The sequence below is a fragment of the Protomyctophum bolini genome (genome assembly GCF_963924005.1).
Source record: "Protomyctophum bolini genome assembly, chromosome: 4".
NCBI lineage: Eukaryota > Metazoa > Chordata > Actinopteri > Myctophiformes > Myctophidae > Protomyctophum > Protomyctophum bolini.
The window spans coordinates 33,979,826-34,004,066 of record NC_137865.1 but is presented as its reverse complement, the minus strand read 5'-3'; the positions used below and the strand labels follow the sequence as shown (position 1 = coordinate 34,004,066).

The following is a 24,241-nucleotide window of genomic DNA, read 5'->3' as shown; positions in this document are numbered from 1 at the left end:
ATCAGATCTACAATGACGTGTAGGGGTGGGACGTTTCACTTACCTCCCTATTCGATACGATATTGATACCCTGGGTGCTGAATGGATTCTGCAATTTATTTCGACGTTACTTTGCTTTTATTTGACTAACATTTTAAAACAATTAAAAAACAATATAGACCATGAAAAGTTAAATAATACACTTCAATGCAGCATACAGGATTCATTTGCTTAATTAGAGATACAAACCTCAACATATTTCCAGTAATCATGAATTACATTTAGCCATGTCAATCTTAATAAATGTTACAATGACTGCAATGACAAAGATTACTGTGACAATTAAGCAATGATGTGAGGTGGTAATTGTGCTAATTTGATACTAATGGTGAGGATTTTCACTGTTAAAAGATTCTATCTCCCTTATTGAAACGAAAATAGAAGAATTTATAATTATACATGTTTCCTCTATCAAAGGTTAATTAATCATGCATTAGTCCGATCAAGCTGGGTGCACAGCACAAGACCACAACACCCCCTCCCACCCCAGGTTCACAGAGACCCAATTCCACACTCTCTAATGTTGATTCCTTTGCTCCATGTACATGGGCTGTCGATAACTCCAACTTAAGTACACAATATCTAAGTACATTAACAGCCACACTCGAAAAGAGAGCGAGTGGGGTGGTTTCCAGCACATAGCAATCAATTTTAGGCTGCTATAAGCCCAGCTAATAGCGCTCACTTTCTGATCAGTGTCAAGAGCAAAGGTTGGACAGATTATCTATTATTTAGAGTGTAACAGGCGAGTGAGACACTGCGGTCTCCATTTTCGTTTGAGCATTCTAAATACACTATTTGGGGATTTAGCAGTGGGGAAGGGGTGTTCTCCCACTAAAGTTGGTATTTTGGTTACCTCATGTCTAAATCCCTAAAACACCTCTGTTACCCGTTACATTATGCAAAGATGTGGTTTGGGCGTTAAAAATCGCCGTGGCACATGCCATTGCCTTTAACCCATTCTGTTCGGGAACCCCTTTTGGTGTTAGCACTATGTTATGCTTTAGCTATTGAAAAATAGCAGATCTACAAGCTCCACTCGGTGGCGCGCTACGAGCTTGTAGGTCTATAATTTTCAAACAGACATTTTTAGGTCAGAATGGGTTAAGAGATCCCTTACCCGTTGCCCGTTATGCCCAGTTCTATATTGCTTCATAGCCTTACGTTCTATAGCCCATAGAAGAGATGCTTCATAGCCTTACGTTCTATAGCCCATGGAAGAGATGCTTCATAGCCTTACGTTCTATAGCCCATGGAAGAGATGCTTCATAGCCTTACGTTCTATAGCCCATGGAAGAGATGCTCCATAGCCTTACGTTCTATAGCCCATGGAAGAGATGCTTCATAGCCTTACGTTCTATAGCCCATGGAAGAGATGCTTCATAGCCTTACGTTCTATATCCCATGGAAGAGATGCTTCATAGCCTTACGTTCTATAGCCCATGGAAGAGATGCTTCATAGCCTTACGTTCTATAGCCCATGGAAGAGATGCTTCATAGCCTTACGTTCTACTTACTGTGCTTCACCAGCACAGTCTGACTCTGCGGGTGACGGACATCTCCATTGCAGGCGCGCACTGCCACTATACCAAACTAATTTGGCATTACGGCTTTACGGGTGCATGCTTTTAAACTCCACTATGCGACCTTCCCAAATGTGTGTGACCAATATAGCAATTTAGTGGAAAGCGTGCCAACACGCCCATGACCACACCTCTAGGCGCAAATACCGGTGTCGGCATAATAGATAGCTGGTGACGCTGGACCAAAATACCATTAATTAAGGGACAGAGCAAGCTCCTATATTCGTAATGTTCTGGCATCGGCTGACTTGCGGGCCGCGTCATGGGTAACGGCGGCGATGAGTACAAATGGGAAACAAAACAGAGGGTCCTGGGTGTCAAATACACTTGTAAAATGTATGCATAAAATGATCATGTATTACAGGATTTCTGGAGGGTGAGTCCCGGTGACATAAAAATGTGCTGTCCAGGAGATATACCTAATCACGATTCTTCACGTAAACGTAAACAGGAGATAAGCTCCTGAACTGCATATACTGTTGGCTATACCAAGGCTACTTACTTTTAACTATTGTTTGAACTGAGGGGAAAATAAGGGAAATCACGTTAGCATAAAAGCATAGAGATTAATAGTATTTGTGCGATACATCGCATCACATTGTTAACAACATACATTAATACATTGTCCATAAAGAAATATGATGACGTGTTCTATCGTTCATAGAAATCGGGGACATGGTGAGTGATGGTCTGCGCTAAATGGTTCAAAGGCAATAGGCATCAAAGCCCACCGATCCAAGCACTGAACATGAATAAGAGCCTTCTAGGAGCTCAAAGTCGCAAGACGGCTTCAGAAGTGTGAGAGTAGGGAGCAAAAAACAATGGGTTTACGGCGTGTCTGATAAAATGAATATCAAATATCAAAATACTGGATTGAGCAACTGTCTGGGTTGTTCACAAAAGCCTGAGTAGACGATAAAATTATCCTTTAGGGCAAATATCCCTTTAAGTACATATACTGCCATTTGTTGATTTTGAAAGAATAATTTGCATGTACAGGCTAAATTTTATATACCGGGCGAGAGAGAGAGAGCGAAAGAGAGAGAGAGAGCGTTGTGTTTAAAATCAATTGATGAAACGGGAGCGAACAAAACCATAGCACATTCAGCCCCATACAGGTTTGGTTTTAGGATAGACAATTCATATTTTCCCTGTCTTTTATAATTGCGTAGACCTACATACATGAGAGAACATTGAACAATGACTACAGTGAGTGTCCTGCCCTACAACATTACATGAGACATTCAAATAAAGTTGACGTGCAGCTGCCGGGGTCAGGATATCAGTATAATGAGGATATAATTGGCAGCTGTGCATACTTGATAAAAAAAGCAACACATTGAAGCTCATTCAAACTAGATGATTTCAGGAGGAGAAAGACGGGAGAGCAGGAAAGAGGCAGAATAGGAGAGGGATAGAAGGTACCGGAATGCTTTTTCTTCCTCCTTTGTGCGTGTGTGTGTGTGTGTGTGCGCGCGTGCGTGCGTGTGCGTGTGTGTGTGTGTGTGTGTGTGTGTGTGGGGGGGGGGGGGTTGACCCGGCGCACCCGCCACGCGATAATTGCGCTGAAAACCTTCACCCGTCCGCCCACCCGCGGTTCAACCAGCGGGACCTGCGGGCAACGGGCCAGCCCGCACATCACATCACAACTGCCTCGCTAAATCTTCCGCTCCATGAGTCTGACTGCAGCAGGGGGTGGAGTTAGGTGGTTTTACAGACAGTTTGAGGATGCAATGGAGTTGAGAGGTTCTTTCCGAAGCGGTTTTTGATACTTTTCATTGGTTCAATATTTTGTTGAATAACACAAAGGGTGTTCAATAAGCGTAAATAAATAAATAAAACTCAAAAAGGGAATTAAGTGGTATCCTCCCCGACAGCGACGATATATAAAACTAAAGAAATGAATGAATATGTGAAAATCCTACGGTATTAATTAGGCTACACTACACATTCTTACAACTTTGGCCAAAAAGACGGGTTTGGTGTTTCACTGTCTTGTAATTTAAACTATGGAAAACAAAACAGCAGTAGCCTACACTCCAAACATTGTTTGGGGGTGTACCCGTTTCACCCGATTCAGCACCATGGCGAATCGGCTGAAACAGGCCCTGTCCATTGGACGGGGCACAACTTCAAAGAGTATTTTCAGAGCAATGGAATGTCGGAACAATGGGAATTTGTTTTCACAACAGATGTACCAAGGTAGTTTCCAACCCCTAGAATCTGCGATGGTTTTTTTGGAGGTCCTAATACAAGTGCAAGCGTGTCGACTGTCGAGTAGACGAGTGTTTCTCAAACTTTTTTCTGCCAGGGCACACTTTTCATAGCCAAGAAAATCCCAGATAGATATACGGGGGTGGGTTGAAATAGCTACCAAAACAGCTGAACTACCTGTACTTGAGAGCTGCATTATTCTGAAATTAAAGAGAAGTAGAGAACATGTCTGGCTGTGTTGTTTCTTTGTACCATGAAAAGGTCTTTAATACTTTTACTTTTGATACTTAAATACATCTTAACATCAAATACAAATACTTTTCTTAAGTAGCCTACATATGATGTGAGCTATACCTGTGTGTGTACGTATGTGTGTGTCCAGCGCTTTACAGGGTAAAAATTCAGACCTGACATTTGGCACAGACCGGCGCACCACAACCGGCACACAGATAGATACTCTACCGCCTCACTCTGTCAAGGCTCACACAAACAAACAAGGCCTAATACCACCACTTTTATACTGAAAAACATCCCTCCATGTGCAGAAAATGAATGAATCGGTCCACCGGGCATATGCCATGTACGTTAAGTGGCCAGTCCAGGCCTGAATTTACTTTTACTCTTGAAAGTACATTTAAAAGCACAAGTTTTATATTTAACAAATATATTTTTTATATTTATATATTTTACTTCCTGAACTACCAATGCGAATACAAATGCTTTCATAACAAAGTTTGAGTGCATGCAGTGCACACTGACGTCACTGCTAGTGTCTGTCTGTGTTGTGTGTGCGGGTGTCGCTCGCGATCTGGACATGCTGAATCAGAATCACACGTTTGTTCACAGCAGTCAGGCAAGAAAGACTTGAAAGTTACGTTTGAGAAACTTATATAATTATGAATTTACGGTATGACAAGAGCGAGCGTTATTATGAAACATGAAGGACCTGGCTACTTTGCTTCTCTCGTCTGCCGTTACTACTGCCGTCTGCCTTAGTGCCTTCAGCTGTATGTAGCTCCGCCCCCGGCGATTTGTAAGCCCTCCACAGCTGCTTTTGCAACACAGTGTGGGCTTGTAGGTCAGCTTCAAAGACACTGCCAGCGAAAAGCAGGCTGGAACGCACAGAGGCAAGCAGTGTTTTTTTTATACAGCACGTGCCAGGAGATAGGTGATGTCCCCATGTAAGCAAAGCCCTACATTAGCTTTTTCTATGGCCGAGACTGGTGGGGATGGGCAACAACAATAATGATGGAACAATGGACCGCAGCCCAGTACGTATTGATTGATCCTTATGATCCTTATGTTACACAAAATATATCCAAAAGTCAGAGATCTTTTTGTGCACAGCTGCATTCTGGGACCTTACCATTAGCTTTAGAAACGGGTAGATTCATTGGTACTCCTGAGGAGGACAGAGTCTGTCTAGTGTGTGATTTGAAAGAAATTGAAAATGAAATTCATTTTTTGTTTTACTGCCCATTATATGAAGAATTAAGACATGTATTATTTTGTAAAATGACAACCATCTGTGCTAACTTTTTCTGGTTGGAGGACTATGAAAAACTGGAATTTTGTTTTAGGAAAGGTATTTTTGCCTTAAAAAAAAAGGAACAACAACAAAACAAACCTGTTTCTTGTACACAATGCAATATTGAAGCAATGATATGGTGTGTCCTGTAAGTCCATGTGGGCTGGGCGCCTTTGGTGCATGACACCAAAATAAAGAAATCTATCTATCTATTGCTGTCGGGGGATGGTCAGAGTTACTTTTCTTCCTGGAAATAAAAACGTCTGGTTTTCCGAGGCTACTTTTGTTCAAATCAAACGGCACACCTGGCCATTTCAAACGGCACACTAAAGTGCCGCGGCACACAGGTTGGGAATCACTGGTCAGTAGACATACAAATGAGGTATAACACTCCAAATCAATAGGCCCATCAGCAAGAGAAGTAAGGGATAATGTATGGCTCAGTGGTCAATTGTTTATAGATAAATCACTGACAGGCTGATTAACCACCGACGCGACAGCGGAGGCACTTCATAACTACCTTTTATTTTAATTTGAACAATCCAACTAAAATGGAGAAAAAAAATCTAATATTGCTATTCAGTAATGAAATTATGTAATTTTTTACGTAATTTTTTTTATATCCATTTTTGTTCAGATACCATTTGGAAATATTCCATTTCTAAATTCCTTAATTTTGTAATGCTAAGCATTATAAAATGTAAAGCTGTTGAAAGATTTTGAATAATTTTGATTGAGAATTCATCTGGGGGTACCTGCACAAAACATATTCAGATGTGTGCAGGTGTGCAGCCAAATATATACTGTATCAATTTGGGGTCCTTGGCACGAACACATTTGAGAACTACTGAAACCTGAAGGCATTTATAGAATCTACCTCAGGTTTTAATGGGTTAATGATATTCACTTGTAATAATGATTTGAGTTACCGAATCCTAACGCTATACAATTAACTACCATGTAATTACCATCCTGCAGCATTTATTACCATGACGCTTAACATGTCATGGGATGGCCATCTAATAGGGCATAGCAGTGGCAGCCATTTTCTGGTTCCATCGTTCCAGACCCTAATCATTTTTCCCATAGAGATTTCCAAAAATATTTATAATTTATCAATATTAAATAAATGTGGAAATCTCTATGGGAAAAATGAATGGGGTCTGGAACGATAGAACCAGAAAATGTCCAGTTACATGGTTTAACAACCACAAAGCCAATAGGCCCTATTGACTTTGTGGTTAAACCATGTAACTGGTAATATAGAATGTTTTATTGAACATGTAAACAGGTGTACTGTAAACTCTTCCAGAAAGGTACATTATTTTTCTTTAAATCAATGCTTGATAATTTCTTGAAGAACATCGATCGCCCTTAAATGTAACTCAGAAAGATGTGTCAGAGATTCCCATTATACCTAATGACATTGAGTCTGCTAACAAATGGCTTTAATCTAGTAAGACCCCTGGAGGTACAATTCTCAGACTAAAAAATGACCTACAACTCTCATTATACATGCGCACATAATCAGCAATGTCAAGGGCATGGACTTCCGCTTGTCTACAACCACCGAGATATATCGTCCCATACAGCATATATGCGACGATATATCTCGGCGGTTCTAAACAACGACTCAAAATTACAAAACAACTCAAACTTGACGAGCATATCGCAGAGAAATGATGCACAAAGTGGAAGTCGGTGGGACTATTTGACCTATGAGGATGATGATGATGATGATGATGATTATTATGGTGGATCTCTATGGTGACACGGGGGTGGGTGGAGTATCGTGTTTGTTCTCGCCAATTGGTTGTGAATCTTCTTGACGGTGGTATTAAATTGTTTGGATTGTTTATTGTACTTTTTTATTTTGATAGGATAGGCATTTATAAGCTTTCAGCTTCAGCCTATTCATTTTGATCACCTCCAGTTCCTAACCGTGTGTTAAAAAATAAGCTGTTTTGTAACTGTGAAGATGATCAAATAAACTAAACTAAACTAAACTAAAACTAAAACTAAAACTAAAACTAAAACTAAAACTAAACTAAACATAATAATATTAATAATAACTATATTATTTATCATACATCAGATCAGATCAAATAGGTCACATTTTTCAGGACAAAAGCATAATTACATTTTCGGAAATTATAACAAAATGAAATCAGAATGATTTCTCCTTTCTGTCTTAAAAAAATCAAAGCATAAAACAACCTCATGCACTTATTGGGATACCAATAATGACTAGTAGTTTCAGCAAGACATAAAACAATTTCCACAATGTTACAATGTTTCAAGTGTGTGCTTGAGACCTGAAGACTGCTTGTGAATGGCTATGCCGCCGTGTTGTCACGTGAACACTCACCATAAATCCGGGGGCGCACACACAGGCACCTGTGGCACCGTAGCAGTCGGCTCCGTTGGCGCAGTTACACGCCAACATGCATCCCTCTCCGTAGTAGCCAGACGGGCAGGTCTCATTGCAGTAGAGTCCTGTCCATCCTGCAGAGCAGGTGCATTCGCCAGACAGAGGGTGGCAGCTGGGAACCAGAGAAAGAGATGCACAGAAGAGAGTTTTGACATTATGAGCGTCAAGACTTCACCATCTCCAGGGAAACAGTCAAACTGTGAGCTCTCCACAGACAGCAGCCCATCCATCTCTGCGTGTACGTGTGCTCAGTTCAGATGGATGAGGTGCCCCTTTTCTCCTTCATCCTGTGATTACTTATACAGCTTCAGCGCCCAAGTTCAGGCAGAATCAGAGCATTAACATTCCATTAACTATGAATGCTGTCGAGAAATAATGAATGAAGCAAAGGTCGCGATTAAAAGGTAACTGTGTGACACGGCTAAGAGGTGTCCAGACTTCTAAACGTGTACTGACTTGGAAGTAAAGAAGTGGAAAGAGGAACACTTGAGCTGGAGAGGTCTTTATTCATGAGGTTCTGAGGGGAGGTCGCTTCAGGGCATTCTGCTGGAATATTGTGTAATTGGGGCAGATGTGTCAGATGGTCTGTCTTGTCTTTGCGTGTGTGTGTGACCATATGCTGATGTGATGTCTCACTTACCTTATTGTGTTGGTGGCGTTGCATGGGCAGTATTTGTCACAGATGAGTCCATAGAGACCCGGGGGGCAGAACCTCTCCTGGCAGTTGGGCCCTTTGAAGCCTGTGTCACACAGACAGGCTCCATTGATGTGGTAACACTTTGCGCCGTTCTGACAGTCGCACCTCTGGTTACACTGTGGGCCATAGGTGCCCACAGGGCACTCATCCTGGCACCTAGGAAATAGGTGCAGAGGATAGATAAGTTGTATATAATTGTCCAGTGAGAGACAATGTACCGGTAACTTTCAGACAGAAACACTCAGGTCAAAGTAGATTAACCATTTATTGCAACAAATGGAATACAGTTAAACTTGGCGTTAAAGGCTCCGCTCTGAGAGATGTTCTTATATTGGGTATACAAGAACAGGCACATATCAAGACAGTTAATGAGATTAAACTTGAGTCATGCAAACTTTAAATTTGAACGCATTTAACATTAAAGCCAATGAACATTGAATCAGATTAGAGCTATGCAACGTTGAATTCTAGTTTACTTTAGAGCAATACATTGACATGATATTTAGCTTGAATCAGCAGACATGTATTCACAAATATTAGAGCCTATGCCAGACTCTTCAGCCTATGCCAGACTCTGAACAAAAGGTGGAGGCTGGGGTGGTGGAGGCAAGCTTTGCCAGCAGCAGTAGTGTCTGTGAAGCAATGGAAGCAGAGCTATTGTGTAGCAAAATGTAATTGCAAAGTTTTTAGTGCACCTACTGTACTTGTTACAGCTGCTATTACACAGCAAATCTGTGTGTAAATGTAACTCTAGTTATATTTACATTCAGGATTTTACCACTGCTGCTGCTGCTACTACCACTACTTAGTATTTAGGTGAGGTGATACTACATGAGGTAGCACAGTATACTAATCGTCTTTCTTCTCTGGTTATTTTGAGCCATTGGTTATATAAGCTCATTTTAAGATCAAACTCACAGGCTGATGTGGTTAAAGGTGAGTATGTTCTATAAGGTTTGTGTGGGAAGCCCTGAAGGTATAGCCTCCCGCTGTCAGCAGTCAGGGACATGATGTGCCTCCACAGGGGTCGACCAGGGAACTGCACCTGTCATCAGCTTCAGTAATTACAATAACTGCACTGGAAACTAGGAAGACTCTCCATGAGCAGTGTTTAAGAAGACCTGGGGAGTGACTTTTACTAGAACTTAAATATACAATCCTGGCGGAGCATCAATCTCAAGTGTCCAGTGCAGCTATTAGGAAGCAGACAAATAGCTCAATTAAATTATCAAATGGGCTAGTGATGTTTCATGTTTAAATTACATTGGCTTTAGTCTTATCATGGGACGCTGATATTATTATACCAGGCAGGGGTGGGCGGGGGGCTAATACAATCTCAGATTATTCCTTGCAGGTTAATTCACCTGCCACCGACAAAATGAATGAGGGTAATTTTGCAAAATAAGGAAAGTCATGTTCAGGAAGTGTTTTCATTCAGGAGACAATTGCTTTAGCTGAACTAATAAACCTGGCTGCTCTGGGCTGCTCCAGCAGGCACAGAAAACGAAAGAAAAGATCTGGTGATTTCAATGGGCCCCTAATAAAAGCCAATTACTTATAATTAATGAGTGAGATCCAAACAGCATGTAGCCTGTGGTGAGATCAATGGACAGGCTGGGAGTGGCTAAAGACATGTAAACCTGCTGGCCAGCATGAAATAGGAGATTAATTATACATAAACACCCCTATTAAGACCAACCAGTGCACATGCAAATGGACTAATGGACATTTACAAATGCTACTTTATCTCAAGGAAAAGATTATTCCTGCATTTAGCTTTTCTATAGGAGTATTGTTTGGCCTTCTTTACAAATCAATAAAGATAATAAGTTGACATATGAATGTATATAGTTCAACATACAGCAGTCTGACAGAAATCACAAAAACTAAAATCGATAAATCATGCCATTGTCTGAGCCATTTTCAAAGTGAGAGCACAAAAGCAGAGTAAAATGTATTTTTTCCTCAACACAAATTAACTTCAAAATCTGTCTGGCATCAGGTGTAAACTGCCTACCTCCGTCCGCTGAAGCCAGCCGCACACTGGCACTGACCCGTGATGTGGTCACAAAGGCCCCCATTACGACAGGAACAGTCCTTGCTGCAATGAAGGCCATACTTGCCAAATGGACACGGCTGGGCACAAACGGAGCCCTGTGGAGAACAACCGGCCTCATTTATAAGATATATTGTCACAACTGTAGCAGGGCCACTTCATTCAGTGTGTTATTGTTGTGTGTACGTGTATGTAGACAGCATAAGTGCATTATATGTAGTCATAGCACGTCATAGTACATATAGCATAGTAGTATAGATGTATAGTTTATATGTATAGTTTCATTATATAGATATTCCACTGTTACTTTCTTAGCTTACGCATGTTTCATGATAAATGTTTTTATGTGATGTATTCCCATGCTTTTTTGTTCTTGCTTAATGTAAGTCGCTCTGGATTAAGAGCGTCTGCTAAATGCCTAAATTGTAAATTGTAAATTCACACGGCCTTTACTGCATGTCATCCCCCCATCTCTCTCCCGTTTCCTGTGAGCCTACTGTCTGTCCCTTCAAAAAACCAATAAAAGGCGTAAGCCGCAAAAAAATATCTAAAAAAGAAAAATAATAATAAAGAATCAAGTATCAAGAATCAAGGTTTGTCACTAACTACTCATACAGGTACAACAAGTGAAATGCACATGTGAGATCCAAAAAAGTACCGTGCCTCATCAACATGTTGTACACATGACTGTAATAGAAACTACGATAAGATAATAAAAAAGAACATAATAAATAGCCAAGTATCTACATCTCTGCATAACATAATAATTGCAAGAGAAAAAAAGTATAGCGGAAAACGGTACCCTATAGCAGAAACACCTATAAAAGTTTAGTAACAGCAAGTATTTTTATACTAAAGCAACAGTCACATCAGCATAACAAAGGTGCAAGTTACATACTAAAATATATATTAGCAAAACAACATTTTCTCTGTATTTCTATACTATAGCAGTGGTAGTAACATCATCCTGATGTGCAATATTATGTTCTGCTTTTCTGTGTTGTCGTCAAATGTCCAACTCAGTGTTGGACATTTCTTTAGTTTTTGTTTAGTTTAGTTTTTTTCTCTAGCAACTGCCGGGTATAAGCTTTTTTCGAGCCTAAAGCCTTTGGCTTTGAGACACCTCAAGCTCTTGCCAGACCGCATCATCTCAAACAGACCGTTTCCGGGTTGTTGCTTGTCTTCCATTTTTTCTGCTGTCCGACAGTGGCGTAAGGGGGCTCACTATGGTATGCTCAGCACCACCAGAATACACCACCTTCCAAAGGACTAGGTCGCGAGAGTGGTTATTTACAGAGATGGGCCCCTAAGTTCTGGGTCGTAGGACAGTCACCACTAGATTTAAAGTCTGTGTAGTGGCCAGATACAAGTTACACTTGTATCATTTTCTTGATTCCATTTCCTTTCTCTTTGTTTCCTTCTTTCTCTGTTGTTGTATTCTGTGTAAGTGTTGTTGTCGTCTTGACAACAAATAAAGACAGGTAAATCACTCCTTTCTTCATCTAGTCTCTGGCTTCTATCAATACTATTTTTTCCATCCTTGTATCCCTCACTTGCATCACGATGCGAGGTTGATATGGGAGGACGGAGGAATCGATTTACCAAATAAGACATTCTTGCTCAGTGAAGCATTTTGAAGCAACGTCAATTACTTATATGAGGTGTCACAAAGCTGGATCACCAGTCACTGCAGGCTTTGGTCTTGTCATGTATTGTTTTGTTGTCTTCACAGTTGTCTTGCTCAGATAATGTGATGTAGTATTGGGCATTGCATTGCTCTGTAATATCATTTTACTAGCATTTAGTATCATGATGGTCGGCCTGTGTGTTTGTGTGTGTCTGTCTGTGTGTCGATCAGCGCCACATTTCTTGTGCACACAGAAGGCCACAGAAGTACCTCAGAAGTTTGTTAGATCAGGAGACAAGTGGGGGGATAACTCACAGTAAAAATATGTAATAAAGCATTACTCCACGTTCTGACCATGTATCTTCTAGCTTCTAGGTCCTAATAAGTGAAGACCACCCTAGTGCCCTTCCACACAATAGCAGTTGTTTCCGGTTGCCTTTCGGGATCACAAAATTCCAAGATGGTGGATTTGTGGATTAGTTGAAATAGTGGCTTCAAAACAGGTCTGTGAAACCAATGGGTGACGTCATCGCTCCCTTGGTCCATATTTCTTTTCACAGGATCCACTTGTTGCATCCTCGCTCCAATCTTGAAGAACTGCAGACTCACTCCCAATCTTCTGCTGTTTACATAGTCTGAAGACTCACCTCTTCAGACTCCACGTTAACCCATAGCACTTGCCCTAGCCTCGATGACCTGGCAGACTTATGCAAATTAAGGCTAAAATGTAACTTAGATAGCATGTTATGTAGACAGATATACAGAATAGCAGTACGTCACACTCAAAATCAGTATACTGTATATACCACGGCATACGCATAAAACAACCCAAGTGACCACAATATATACTACTTTTTATACTACTTACATAATATACGATACTATATTTAATAAATATACACATAGTTTTGTGGTTTTCCTTTTCTTTTCACATAATAAAATGTTTTGTGGTCATAAATGACCAGGATCCTAGATGGCTTGATTCTTGATTTTTGGAAATCTTTATGGGAAAAATCAATGTCCACCGCTATACGTGAAAATGGCACTTCAATTATAGGGAGCGGAATCAATGGGTTGCGCTGGGCCGGGCACGGGGCGGTGAGGTGGCAATCTGGGCAACTTCTACAAAACTCTTCAATAGCACGTTACGTTTCAGCTCGAAATCAGTATATGTACCACGGCATACGCATCAAAGCGCTGGATAAACCACCTTACTTGCACGCTCTGCTTGTGCAAGTAATCACACTTGTGTAAAGAGAGGCGCTCTTATCATCATACATCATGTTGCCACAACAACGGATAGCAACGTGACGCCACAGCAGTGATGTCACACACCAAGCATAAGGTCTACCCTTGGGATTGAGAATTAGAGAGGGACTCCAGACACATAGATATCATCTAGACTAGAGCTTATTGTAGCATCAAGCATAAGAAGTTCTCAATTCCATGGCTCAAGGTTAGACAACCAGAGATAATCTACCTACATATAGGCAGACCAGCATAGCTTCCTCCTACCTCCAATTAAATACCACGTGACCAGGCTCTTATGGAGAGAGCCTTGGTTACACATCATCATACATCACATTCCTTGATCAGCAAATCAAATCATCTCAAATTTGGTACACACAAACACACAAAGCTGGGCATAGGAGGGGCTAGCGCCCCTCAAACAAATCTGATGCTAGGTTTTTGGTTTACCTATGATCTTAGATTACTATATCTATGTATTTGATGTATTACCTCGTGTTTTCCTCCTTATACTGTAAATCGCTCTGGATTAAAAGCTAAATGCCTAAATTGTAAAATTGTAAATTGTAAACTCCCCCTCCCCTCACACATGCACAGTGGCAGATTCTTTAGTTTTAACTCAAGACAAGACCACTTACTTTGTCCATGCTTTGCTGTTGTATCTTTAGTTAACCAAACTAAAATCCAGTAATCCACACGTGTCAGAAGGCTATGTTAACCAGGAACACTGCAGTGCAAGCTAAGTAATGAACAACACCAGCTGGAAATGCTTCAGTCGTCAATTGTGTGTGTGTGTGTGTGTGTGTGTGTGTGTGTGTGTGTGTGTGTGTGTGTGTGTGTGACTCCCTGAAATGAAACTGAAAGGCTGCACAGGACTAATAATGCACTATATATATATATATATATATATATATATATATACAGTATATATATATATATAGTATATATATATATATATATATATATATATATACAGTGTGTATATATATATATATATATATATATATATATATATATATAGTATATAGAACATTGGGGGGTGCATCAGCTAGGTCAGGGGAAAATAGGGGTGCACGACCAAAAAAGGTTTGGGAACCGCTGCCGGAGTACAGTATGGCCTTCTTTCCTTAGTGGCTTACCGTCCATCCGGCAGGGCAGGAACACTCTCCGGTGATGTGGTGGCATGTCCCTCCGTTCTGGCATGGGCATCGCTCCTCACATTGGGGCCCATGGCTACCTGAGGGACACCGCTCTCCACAGCTGCCAAGAGAAGAGACCACTCAGACATAATCACATAATACAGTGTGTGCATGTCCACAATACACTGACTATAATTTGACACATCTAGTGCATCCACGATAGACTAGCCTGGCACTAGCCAGCATGCTTTCTGGACTAGAGGGGCGGGCGCCAGGGTGGGCACGCTTGGAGCAAGCGCTGGAGAATATTGGTTCGCCGATCAGAGTGAAGTTATATCTTTATATCTTTTTGAAATAAGGTATATAAAATCCGACTCCTTTAACTGTTTGCTTGTCCAGGTCCAAATTGATAACACCGCCGCGACCCATCCTTATATATACACCTGTATATATATATATATACAATACATATATATATATATATATCATCCAGCCCGATTCAGAAAACCTATAGGGATACCCTGTTGCTGATACTCACAAAGCTCCTGTGTACCCTGGTGCACAGATGCACTCGCCTGTCTCATGGTGACAGGTGGCGCCATTGAGGCACTGGCAGGGTAGCTGGCATGCCTTGCCATAGTACCCATGCTCACAGGGTTCTTCACAGCGCCAGCCCTGGTAGCCATCGGTGCAAACACAGGCACCTGTGATGGGGTTACACTTAGCCCCATTTTGGCACTGGCAACGGTTACTGCAATGAGGTCCCCAGAAGTCACTCTCGCAGCCTGCGGACACAGAAAGAGGTGCCATCAGTACTAGGAACAGAATGGGATGAAATGGTACAGCAGAGAACCAAATCAAATGGAAAAAGGCCTGAGCAGAAGAACACAGAAACACAGCGATTGATGAATGTAATAGTGCCATTTTTTCTCCTTTGATTGGCACTAAACTTTAGTGCCAATCAATGTCTAAGGTTCTCCTGTCCTGTATTTCACTTTGTCTTACTATTTCTCATTGTATCCATAGGGTAGTCACCACATGTGACATTCAGGTATTATTTTACCTGACTATATTGGAAAAAAGGGCACAATAAAACACCTTTACGGTGGCACTGCAGGGTGAGAGATTTACAACAGCTCATATCATATCATATTCATATTGCTTCAAAGATGAGCACCAGTGCTAAAAACCTTTAATTTGAATTTCCTCCTTGTGGATTAATAAAGTGTAGTCCTATCTTGAGTTTTGCTACTGGTACTGCTTACTAGTTTCGGAAGACTGTAGATTGAGTGAATGTAATGTTGTAATGTAAAAGTGCAAATCAAATCCACAGTTTATTTAAAACATCATGGAATCCAAATCACCAAACTTCCAACTGACTCGAGGGACATTAAACGCAGAGTAAAACCATAGGTAAACAAATGCCAAAAAGCTTACAAAAGAAGTAGAACTAATGAGCTGACCTCAGATTTTAATTTGGTACTTGTGTTGCAGATGCGTCCGAAAGCCACTAATAACGATAATGCTGCCAAACTCCTTATCAGTGAATACTGATTTTCTGTACTTTTCTAAATCTACAGTACATTCACCAGGTACTGACTGGAGGACATTATCGTACGCAACTGAATAATCTTTGATGGAACCATGTTGATGTCCTGAGATAACTGACAGTGTAAGTACAGAAACCTCAGTCAAATATATCTCAATGGAGATATTAAACAGCAGGATCAGACTGCCAAATTGAATCCTGGAATTGGCACTCAAGAAAATTGGTAAAGTAATATAACTTAATTGCCTTATGCGTGTTAAGGTATATAGCTCATTGAGATGCTACGTCAATACTGTGCAGTCGCCGGCCTGGGGGACTGGTGTAAAGACAGTGTATATATTATGCTCGTTCTGACCAAGCATTTCCGACAGACCACTAGGGATTGAGTCTGTTTAGCAAAACTCAATAAGCCATAACCAAGTAAGCTGAAGGTTGGATATATTGCTTAGTCATATAGTAACGGTCAGTCTCTGGATGTGCTCTCTTCATTCTGAGCAGGGTAATTGTGGTTTGGGAGATCTGGTGGTGATTCAAGTGATTGATACAGCCCTCGTGTCCCTGGATCAGCAGCAACAGTATTGCCTCATATAAAATCCCAGCTTGACATCCTGGCTGGCACAGCTACCGGGACAGTGAATATTCCATTATTGATTCTCCCATCATAGCAGACAGGGTTATAAATGTAAAGACACTAGGCCCCCTCCTTGCATGCTTCTCCCCTTGCCAGAGCAGTGATCAACCGGAATGGGAGCTTAATGAAAGCTGCTTCATGGTCGTCACTGAATGCTGTTTTTTGCCATGTACACAGCAGGAAGATGATCAGCCCTTGCTTGATTCAGACAGCTCTGCCCCGAAGGGGGTCCTGGAACGTTGGGCCTGAGCACCGTTGCCTCTCAGCTTGAACCAGAGACCATGTTACAGGGCCTCGCGGGGGGTGGCTATTGATTTGATCTAATCTGCCCCCGGCCTTGAGACTGGCATGGATGAGTTCCCTAAAGGTTGAGCTACTTCCACGTAAACGACCCTGGCTACATAAAATCTGGAGTGTGTGGGTGCATGGGTGCCTGGCCCTGGTAATGGATGAGCAGTTTGGTTGCAGCTTGGTTTAGCAGTCTATCAGTCTCTCATCAGCACAGAGTCTGCACATCAATACTCCTTCAGCACAATACAATCTCTGTCTTAACAGACAACGCCCGGTGCTCCTACTGTGTAGGACCTACACAGACACAATGCCTGCGATCAACTCGCAAAAACCTTTCCTACACTGCACTGCACTGTGCCCGGGCAGTGAAAGGCACACAACTCAAATCAGTAAAACTCCAAATTCATTTTTTTTGCACTGGGTGGAAAAACAACCAGGATGGCACAACAGAAAAAATTCAACTACATAAAATCTAGGCAGGGCTTGATTTGCAGACGTTTTTGGTTCTCAGCAGCTCGACAAATGTGTCTATTTAAAGTCTTAAACCTTCTTTGGCTCGCTGTTAGGTGCCTCAGCACATTCGGAGTAAAGCTCATTATCTTGCCGTCTCTCTCCCACACAGAGGTTCTCAAACTCTACACAGTAGCCTCTCACTCCACAGCTCTGACAGCATTTAACTGTGATTAAGAAGTCAGAGTTCACAATCGGCTGCAGGCAGAGCGTGTGTGTGTGTGTGTGTGTGTTGTGTGTGTGTGTGTGTGTGTGTGTGTGTGTGTGTGTGTGTGTGTGTGTGTGTGTACGAGCGCGTGCACGTGTGTGTGTCTTTGTGTGCATGCGTGCGTGTGACAGAGAGGGGGAGGAGGGTGAGCGTAGAAACTTTTATACCACTTTGGGTTACACTTATATCAAGACAGCATCTGCCATATAGGGGGAGACAGACAGAGAGACAGAGAGAGAGACATAAAGAGAGAGAGAGACAGACAGAGAGAGGGAGAGGCTAAATTGTGCCTGGGGAATGAGGAACTCCTTGTGGGCTTTAGTGCGTGGGTGCTGAATCCAACACAAGCCTAGGACTTGAGAACCTGAAACCCAACCCCTATTAACTGGTCTGGCTCTGGTGGGTGAGTTTAACAGAAGACATGCACAGCACGGTGCACCCAGTTCTCAGAGCTCATAATGCCTAGCTGTGGGAATGTGGATAGCCTCACATTCTGGGACAATGACAATCCCAAGGAGCCCTGTACAATCCCTCAGCTGGAACAAAGCAGATCATGTTGTGCGGTATCGGCACACAGCTAACTTGAGCAGGTGAAGTGCTGGAAACTGACTGCCAGAGAGTCATCACAGTGATGCTGAGCTTTGAAGTCTGCATGAACACTGGAGTGACTGCAACAGGATTAAAGCCAAACGACTTTCAGTGGTGGACTCTATTCAAGAAGTTCTCCTGAACTTGGCCTCTTCAGCAGAGTAATGTTGGTCCTGTAAGCCTAACTCAAGGCAAGGCCGAAACAAGTGCGACTCAGGTCAATCTCTTAGATAAAGGCAGGACTCTGTCTTTGAAAGACGTTCATCTGAAATTGCATCCTAGCATCTTACGATGCCAGGATGCCTAACGGTTTTCTACTTCGATTACTGGACTGGACATGCGGCAAACTCATACTCCGATTATAATCATGGCTGGACAGGCATAAATGCCGGCCTAATAGCTGCAGGGTTTTTTCTTACACTTGGCAGAGTTTGTTGGTGCAACAGTAAAACCGTATAACTCATTGTCAAGGCCACTCTGTATTACACTGCCTCTGAGATTCCAATCTTTGATTCAAGTTCTCTGCCACCAACTCCTTTTGTCCAGGCATAGGACTATTTGAAATGTCAATTATGAAAGTGTGTGAAGACAGGAAGCGTTTCAAAATGGCAGGAGAGAGTCTTTTAGCCTGAGAGTATGTGATATATCCTCTGTCTATAGGAGCTATTTGTTATATGAGTTATTCAGTGGAAGGCTGACTCTACATTAAGCTATTCATCACAACTCCCCGACTCTGTGTCATAGACTAATAGTGTGAAAAGCAGAAAGGACTGGTATGAGGGCCTAGTGGGAAAGTGGTGATTGTTGCACAAGGCGCTAAATTTGCATTGAGTGATAAATGTCTCTGGGGTTTGTCGAACCTACTGCTGTAAAAGCTGCCAATACCCTACAAGACGAGCACACTGTTCCCACCTTATACTGCTGACACTTATTACAATACCCTACAAGATGAGCACACTGTTCCCACCTTATCCTGATAATACCCTACAAGACGAGCACACTGTTCCCACCTTATCCTGCTAATACCCGACATGACGAGCACACTGTTCCCACCTTATACTGCTGACACTTATTACAATACCCTACGAGACCAGCACACTGTTCCCACCTTATACGGCTGACACTTATTACAATACCCTACGAGACCAGCACACTGTTCCCACCTTATCCTGCTAATACCCTACGAGATGAGCACACTGTTCCCACCTTATCCTGCTGACACTTATTACAATACCCTACAAGACCAGCACTGTTTCCACCTTATCCTGCTAATACCCTACAAGACGAGCACACTGTTCCCACCTTATCCTGCTAATACCCTACAAGACGAGCACACTGTTCCCACCTTATCCTGCTAATACCCTACAAGACGAGCACACTGTTCCCACCTTATCTTGCTAATACCCTACAAGACGAGCACACTGTTCCCACCTTATCCTGCTAATACCCGACAAGACAAGCACACTGTTCCCCCCTTATCCTGCTGACACTTATTACACTGTAATTTATGAGTGCTCACAACACCCGCAGATGACAAGCACAACATTTTAGATACATTCCCACAGAGCGTGACAAATGTATTTCTAAATCTACAGAAGAAACTGCCAATAGTCATGGGGTGGGGGAATTCTGCTGAATTGGAATAACAGAGCACTCTGCGCGTGCTGCAGCTTCCGCTCCGGGGCGTGTCGTTTGTCCCAGCCTAATTCATCTTAGCCGTGCCCTGTGTAGTACGTTCACTTTTCCCTGGGGTACGTACACAAGCAGTGCGGGCCCAAGTCCAAGACACAGGACACAGAGGCACGGAAGAGAGTTCACTGCTAGTTCCTCGATGGAGACGCGGCCAACTGTCTCTTCCTTTATTATGCAAGACGCACACCCCTCTACTACCGAACCGCAACTGGATAACATTGAACAAGATGTGACTCTTTATCTATTTAGGACCAAGCACCTAATGAGTGAATAACCAAATTATTTAGGCTATACGTTACTAAAGTCTGCAGGGTGTTTATCCTGAAGAAGATCTTGCTCATTTGTCCAAGCTCCTGTACAGGACGTGAACCCGGATCGATCGGAGCCCTGCAGCTGCCAGCGGGCTCCACTGCAGCACGGCTCTAACAGAGTTAAAGGCCTGGAGGTTGTACGGAGGCCGACAGCGGGGCAGGACACCTCACACACACTGAAGCCTCGACAAGCATGGAAGAGTGAAGGTGCTAAGCAGGACAGGGGCTCTTTCTAATAAAGCCGCTTGAACTGAGCAGCAATGCATGCATGCGGGGCGAGAGAGAGAGAGAGCTCTGCCTCAATGCAGTAAACCAGCAGCTTGTTCAACAGAACTTGACGCGGCTCATGAAAGCGTGTGGATCAGCAAATTGTTACACAGTTCAGTGCGCCCACCAATTAATAATTCACCCTTCGCCCTGTCCTGTAAAAACAAACCCCTCTGCTGGCTCACCACAAAACAGCACGGAGCAAAGCAGCCAGAGCAAGAGGTGCAAGCATATTTACAAAGCGTTACCCCACATAAATAACTCTGCAAACCGATCACGCTGCGTCACAGATGTTGCACACAAGAGTAGGGTCAGTCATGGTCAACGACAGCTGCACACGATAGACAATGTCAACCCAATAAAACCGACGGGTACCGCACTTAATTTGCATCCATCGATTTCCTATTTTCAATTATTAATTCTAATTAGGATGAAGTAGAACGTGTCACGGGGCAGCAGCGGTCGATGTGGCAGGGCGTGGTCAACCGGTGGATTGAAGCGTGTTTATATATGATGGCCACAGGCTTTACCCATCAGGACAAAGTCAAAGACTTCTGCGTGGCCTGGTGGCTCGACTACTAGTACTGACTGACTGCCCCTGCATGCTAGCCACATCATTTGCAACATCCTGCATTTGTTTTATATTCTAAATGTTAATACTGTAGGAGAATAGTAGATTGTCTATACCAGACTATAATATAGACCACCGAAGTCTGACGTCAATATCGGTAGAGGGCGCAAATCCACGGGTTCATGTACTTTTTATTTGCATTGTAATCCCCATAAGGGGATTTTAGATCGCCTCATATAAGAACTGTGTTTGAAAAATAAACAAATCATCCAGGCCGTTTCACTCATAATTATGGATATGAAGAATCAAATGACTGAGAGAAAACGCTATTGTTACTGCAGCTACTGAATTAGTTACATTTTCGCTAGAAACAGACTGTATCATATCGCAGAGACAGCTTGTTTATTTTTGGACCACAATGCTTATATGAAACGATTTTAAGATGACCTCATGTTATTCTCCATAGAGAAATTACTTCTGTGAACCAGGGGAAACCAGGGGATGGATCAGGACTTCGGCGCTCTATACAGCAAACTACGTTTAGTTTGGTTTATTCCAAGGAAATGTGGCAGAGTGCAGTTGACATTACAATGGCAGAATATGGTAACAATTTATTATCTCCACCAGGTCAAAGGCAAGGGGGGAATTATGTATTCATTCACCTGTGTTTGTCTGTCTGAGTTTGTACTGATCAGCACCAGATTTCTTGTACATGCTGTTAGTAGGCCAAGGAAGTATACAGTACAATTATTATATCTCTGCTGTCGGGAAGAAACCACCTAACTTCAAATTTTTAATTGCATGGCGCCATATGGGCAATTTGGGCATATAATCTGAAATGTGCATAACAGTGAAGTAAAGTGTAGCGAGCGCACTGTAGGCTTTGTGCTTGTTTGCCACAAGCAGAGTAGTTCAAAATAATTGTCATTTGAAAAGTCAAAGAGCAAATTCAAATAAAGACTCTAATAAATTATGCTTTTGTAAATTGCATTTCCTGTCTGTCAACTTAATCATTTCAATTACCTTAAGTTGTCCTTATATAATAAAGTTATAACACTGAAGTCAATGAGCAATTCAGCCTCTGGGCAATGGACCAATATTGCAGCGTATGTGATATATAGCTAACACAGGGAAAGGCACTGCTTGTTGTTTTGAACCTTCTGATATTCTCTTGCTGTGGAGTATTACAGTAATTAAGTAAACAGTGCATACAGTAGCAGTTTCCTAAAAACTAATGACTTTACTTGTCGTACATGTTACAGCATATGGACCCTGTCTCAGAATTACCACAAACAGGACTTAATAAAAGAAAGGGAAATCTATTAGCTCAGAGAGTCAGGAAAATGTAACACTCACACCTACCTGCATGTGCATGTACACACACACACACACACACACACACACACACACACACACACACACACACACACACACACACACACACACACACACACACAGGGTAATTGCTTTTTAATGATCTAACATTATGCAAATTTTCATCATGAGGCCATAAATCTTAGAAAGAGTTCATACTTCTCAGCAGGTAGCTTGTCTGACCATTAGCAAAGCACATGCTACACATGGACTGAGGTACAGAGTACAACGCAAAGTGAAAGAAAACAACTTCAACTTGTATTGTATTGACCTCTGTTTACTTGAGCTGACCTGTGCAATGCTATACAGTAGCACATCTATACTGTATAGTATACAGTATATTTTTAGCCTCATTATATTCAGCCAAATTGCTGTTTAGCAATATTTGGTTGCTCTGATGAGACAAGGGCCCTTTCCTCCCACCTAAAACAGATGCCTAAGGCAAGTATGGTTGCTGGCAAAAAATGTATAGGCTACTGATAAACGTGTGTGCGTGCGTGATAAATGTGTGTGCGTGCGTGATAAACGTGTGTGTGTGTGCGGGCGTGCGTATGTGCGGGAGTGCGTGCGTGCGTAATTGCAGTTGAGAGTTCTTTTTTCTTTTTCTTAAGATTTTTTTTGCCTTTATTGATAGTTACTAGTGAAGATAGACAGGAAAGTGTTGGCCAACCGTGTGTGTGTGTGTGTGTGTGTGTGTGTGTGTGTGTGTGTGTGTGTGTGTGTGTGTGTGTGTGTGTGTGTGTGTGTGTGTGTGTGTGCATGCGTGCGTGCGTGCATGCGTGTCTACCCTGCTGACTGCCTAATTGTTACATTAAAGAAGCAGCGGAGAGCTGAACCCTGCAGCCAGCTGGGGAGAGCATGAGGTTCCATCATGTGTGAAAGAGTTCTCCTATGCCCTATGGGGACTAAAGGTGAAACAGAACAGGCAACACCAGAATGATGTTCAAGAAAAAGAAGCCCTAGTTATTGAATTGCATTTGTCTGACTTAAATGAAGGACAAATAGAACATACAAGAGAGGGAAAGAAATCTAGTTCCTTCCTTTCAGAGGATTATTTCAGAGTCAAGGCAAGGACCAGTAATATTGATCCATGGGCCTGAAGAGTCCTTTTGTCATTCATTCAACAGTTTGCCTGTGCTTTGAATGAGACCGGGTTCCCTGAATCATAATACAGGTCCACAGTTTGAATGAGACCGGGTTCCCTGAATCATAATACAGGTCCACAGTTTAGTGAGAACAGTGAAAAGCTGAAAAAAATAAATCTCATGGCGCCAAGTCTCTTTGCAAATCTAATTTCTCAGGGGGAATTCATCACTGTGTGGATGCGTGCGTGTGCCTGAAACAATAAGTCAGCATTTTCTATCTTTTATCCATCTCGACTCGATTGAAAAGTCTTAATGAGGTGCATGCTGCAGGACGTGATGGAGCTCTCATACTCGTAGCATTGTCGCTCTCCTGTTCTCCTCGCCTGACTTAACACTGTATTAGCCAACTGGTGTTCGACTGCTGCAACGTTACTTCCCAAAAAAGGATGTTGCGCTGGGCTTGACCTTATTTTCTTGCAGCTTTACTGGTAATTCTTTGGAGCAAGATTCTGCAGGGCACAACTGGATCTGCATGAATGCATCCTTGTGTCTGCCAGCGATTGCATTTCCTCTAAAGAATTTCCTTTGATCCTTATCGTCCC

At 42.3% G+C, this 24,241-nt stretch overlaps 1 protein-coding gene across 1 annotated transcript in view; it reads right to left on the bottom strand.

Annotated features, from left to right (window-relative positions):
• Positions 1-24,241, bottom strand: part of megf11 (multiple EGF-like-domains 11) — a 112,532-nt gene that overhangs the window by 41,240 nt on the left and 47,051 nt on the right. Inside the window, exons 7-11 of the mRNA XM_080761247.1 lie at positions 15,101-15,347; positions 14,563-14,683; positions 10,510-10,646; positions 8,436-8,648; positions 7,733-7,907 (exon numbers count right to left, since the gene is read on the bottom strand). Of these exons, the coding sequence (XP_080617373.1) occupies positions 7,733-7,907; positions 8,436-8,648; positions 10,510-10,646; positions 14,563-14,683; positions 15,101-15,347 (893 nt within the window). The remainder of the gene's footprint in view (positions 1-7,732; positions 7,908-8,435; positions 8,649-10,509; positions 10,647-14,562; positions 14,684-15,100; positions 15,348-24,241) is intronic.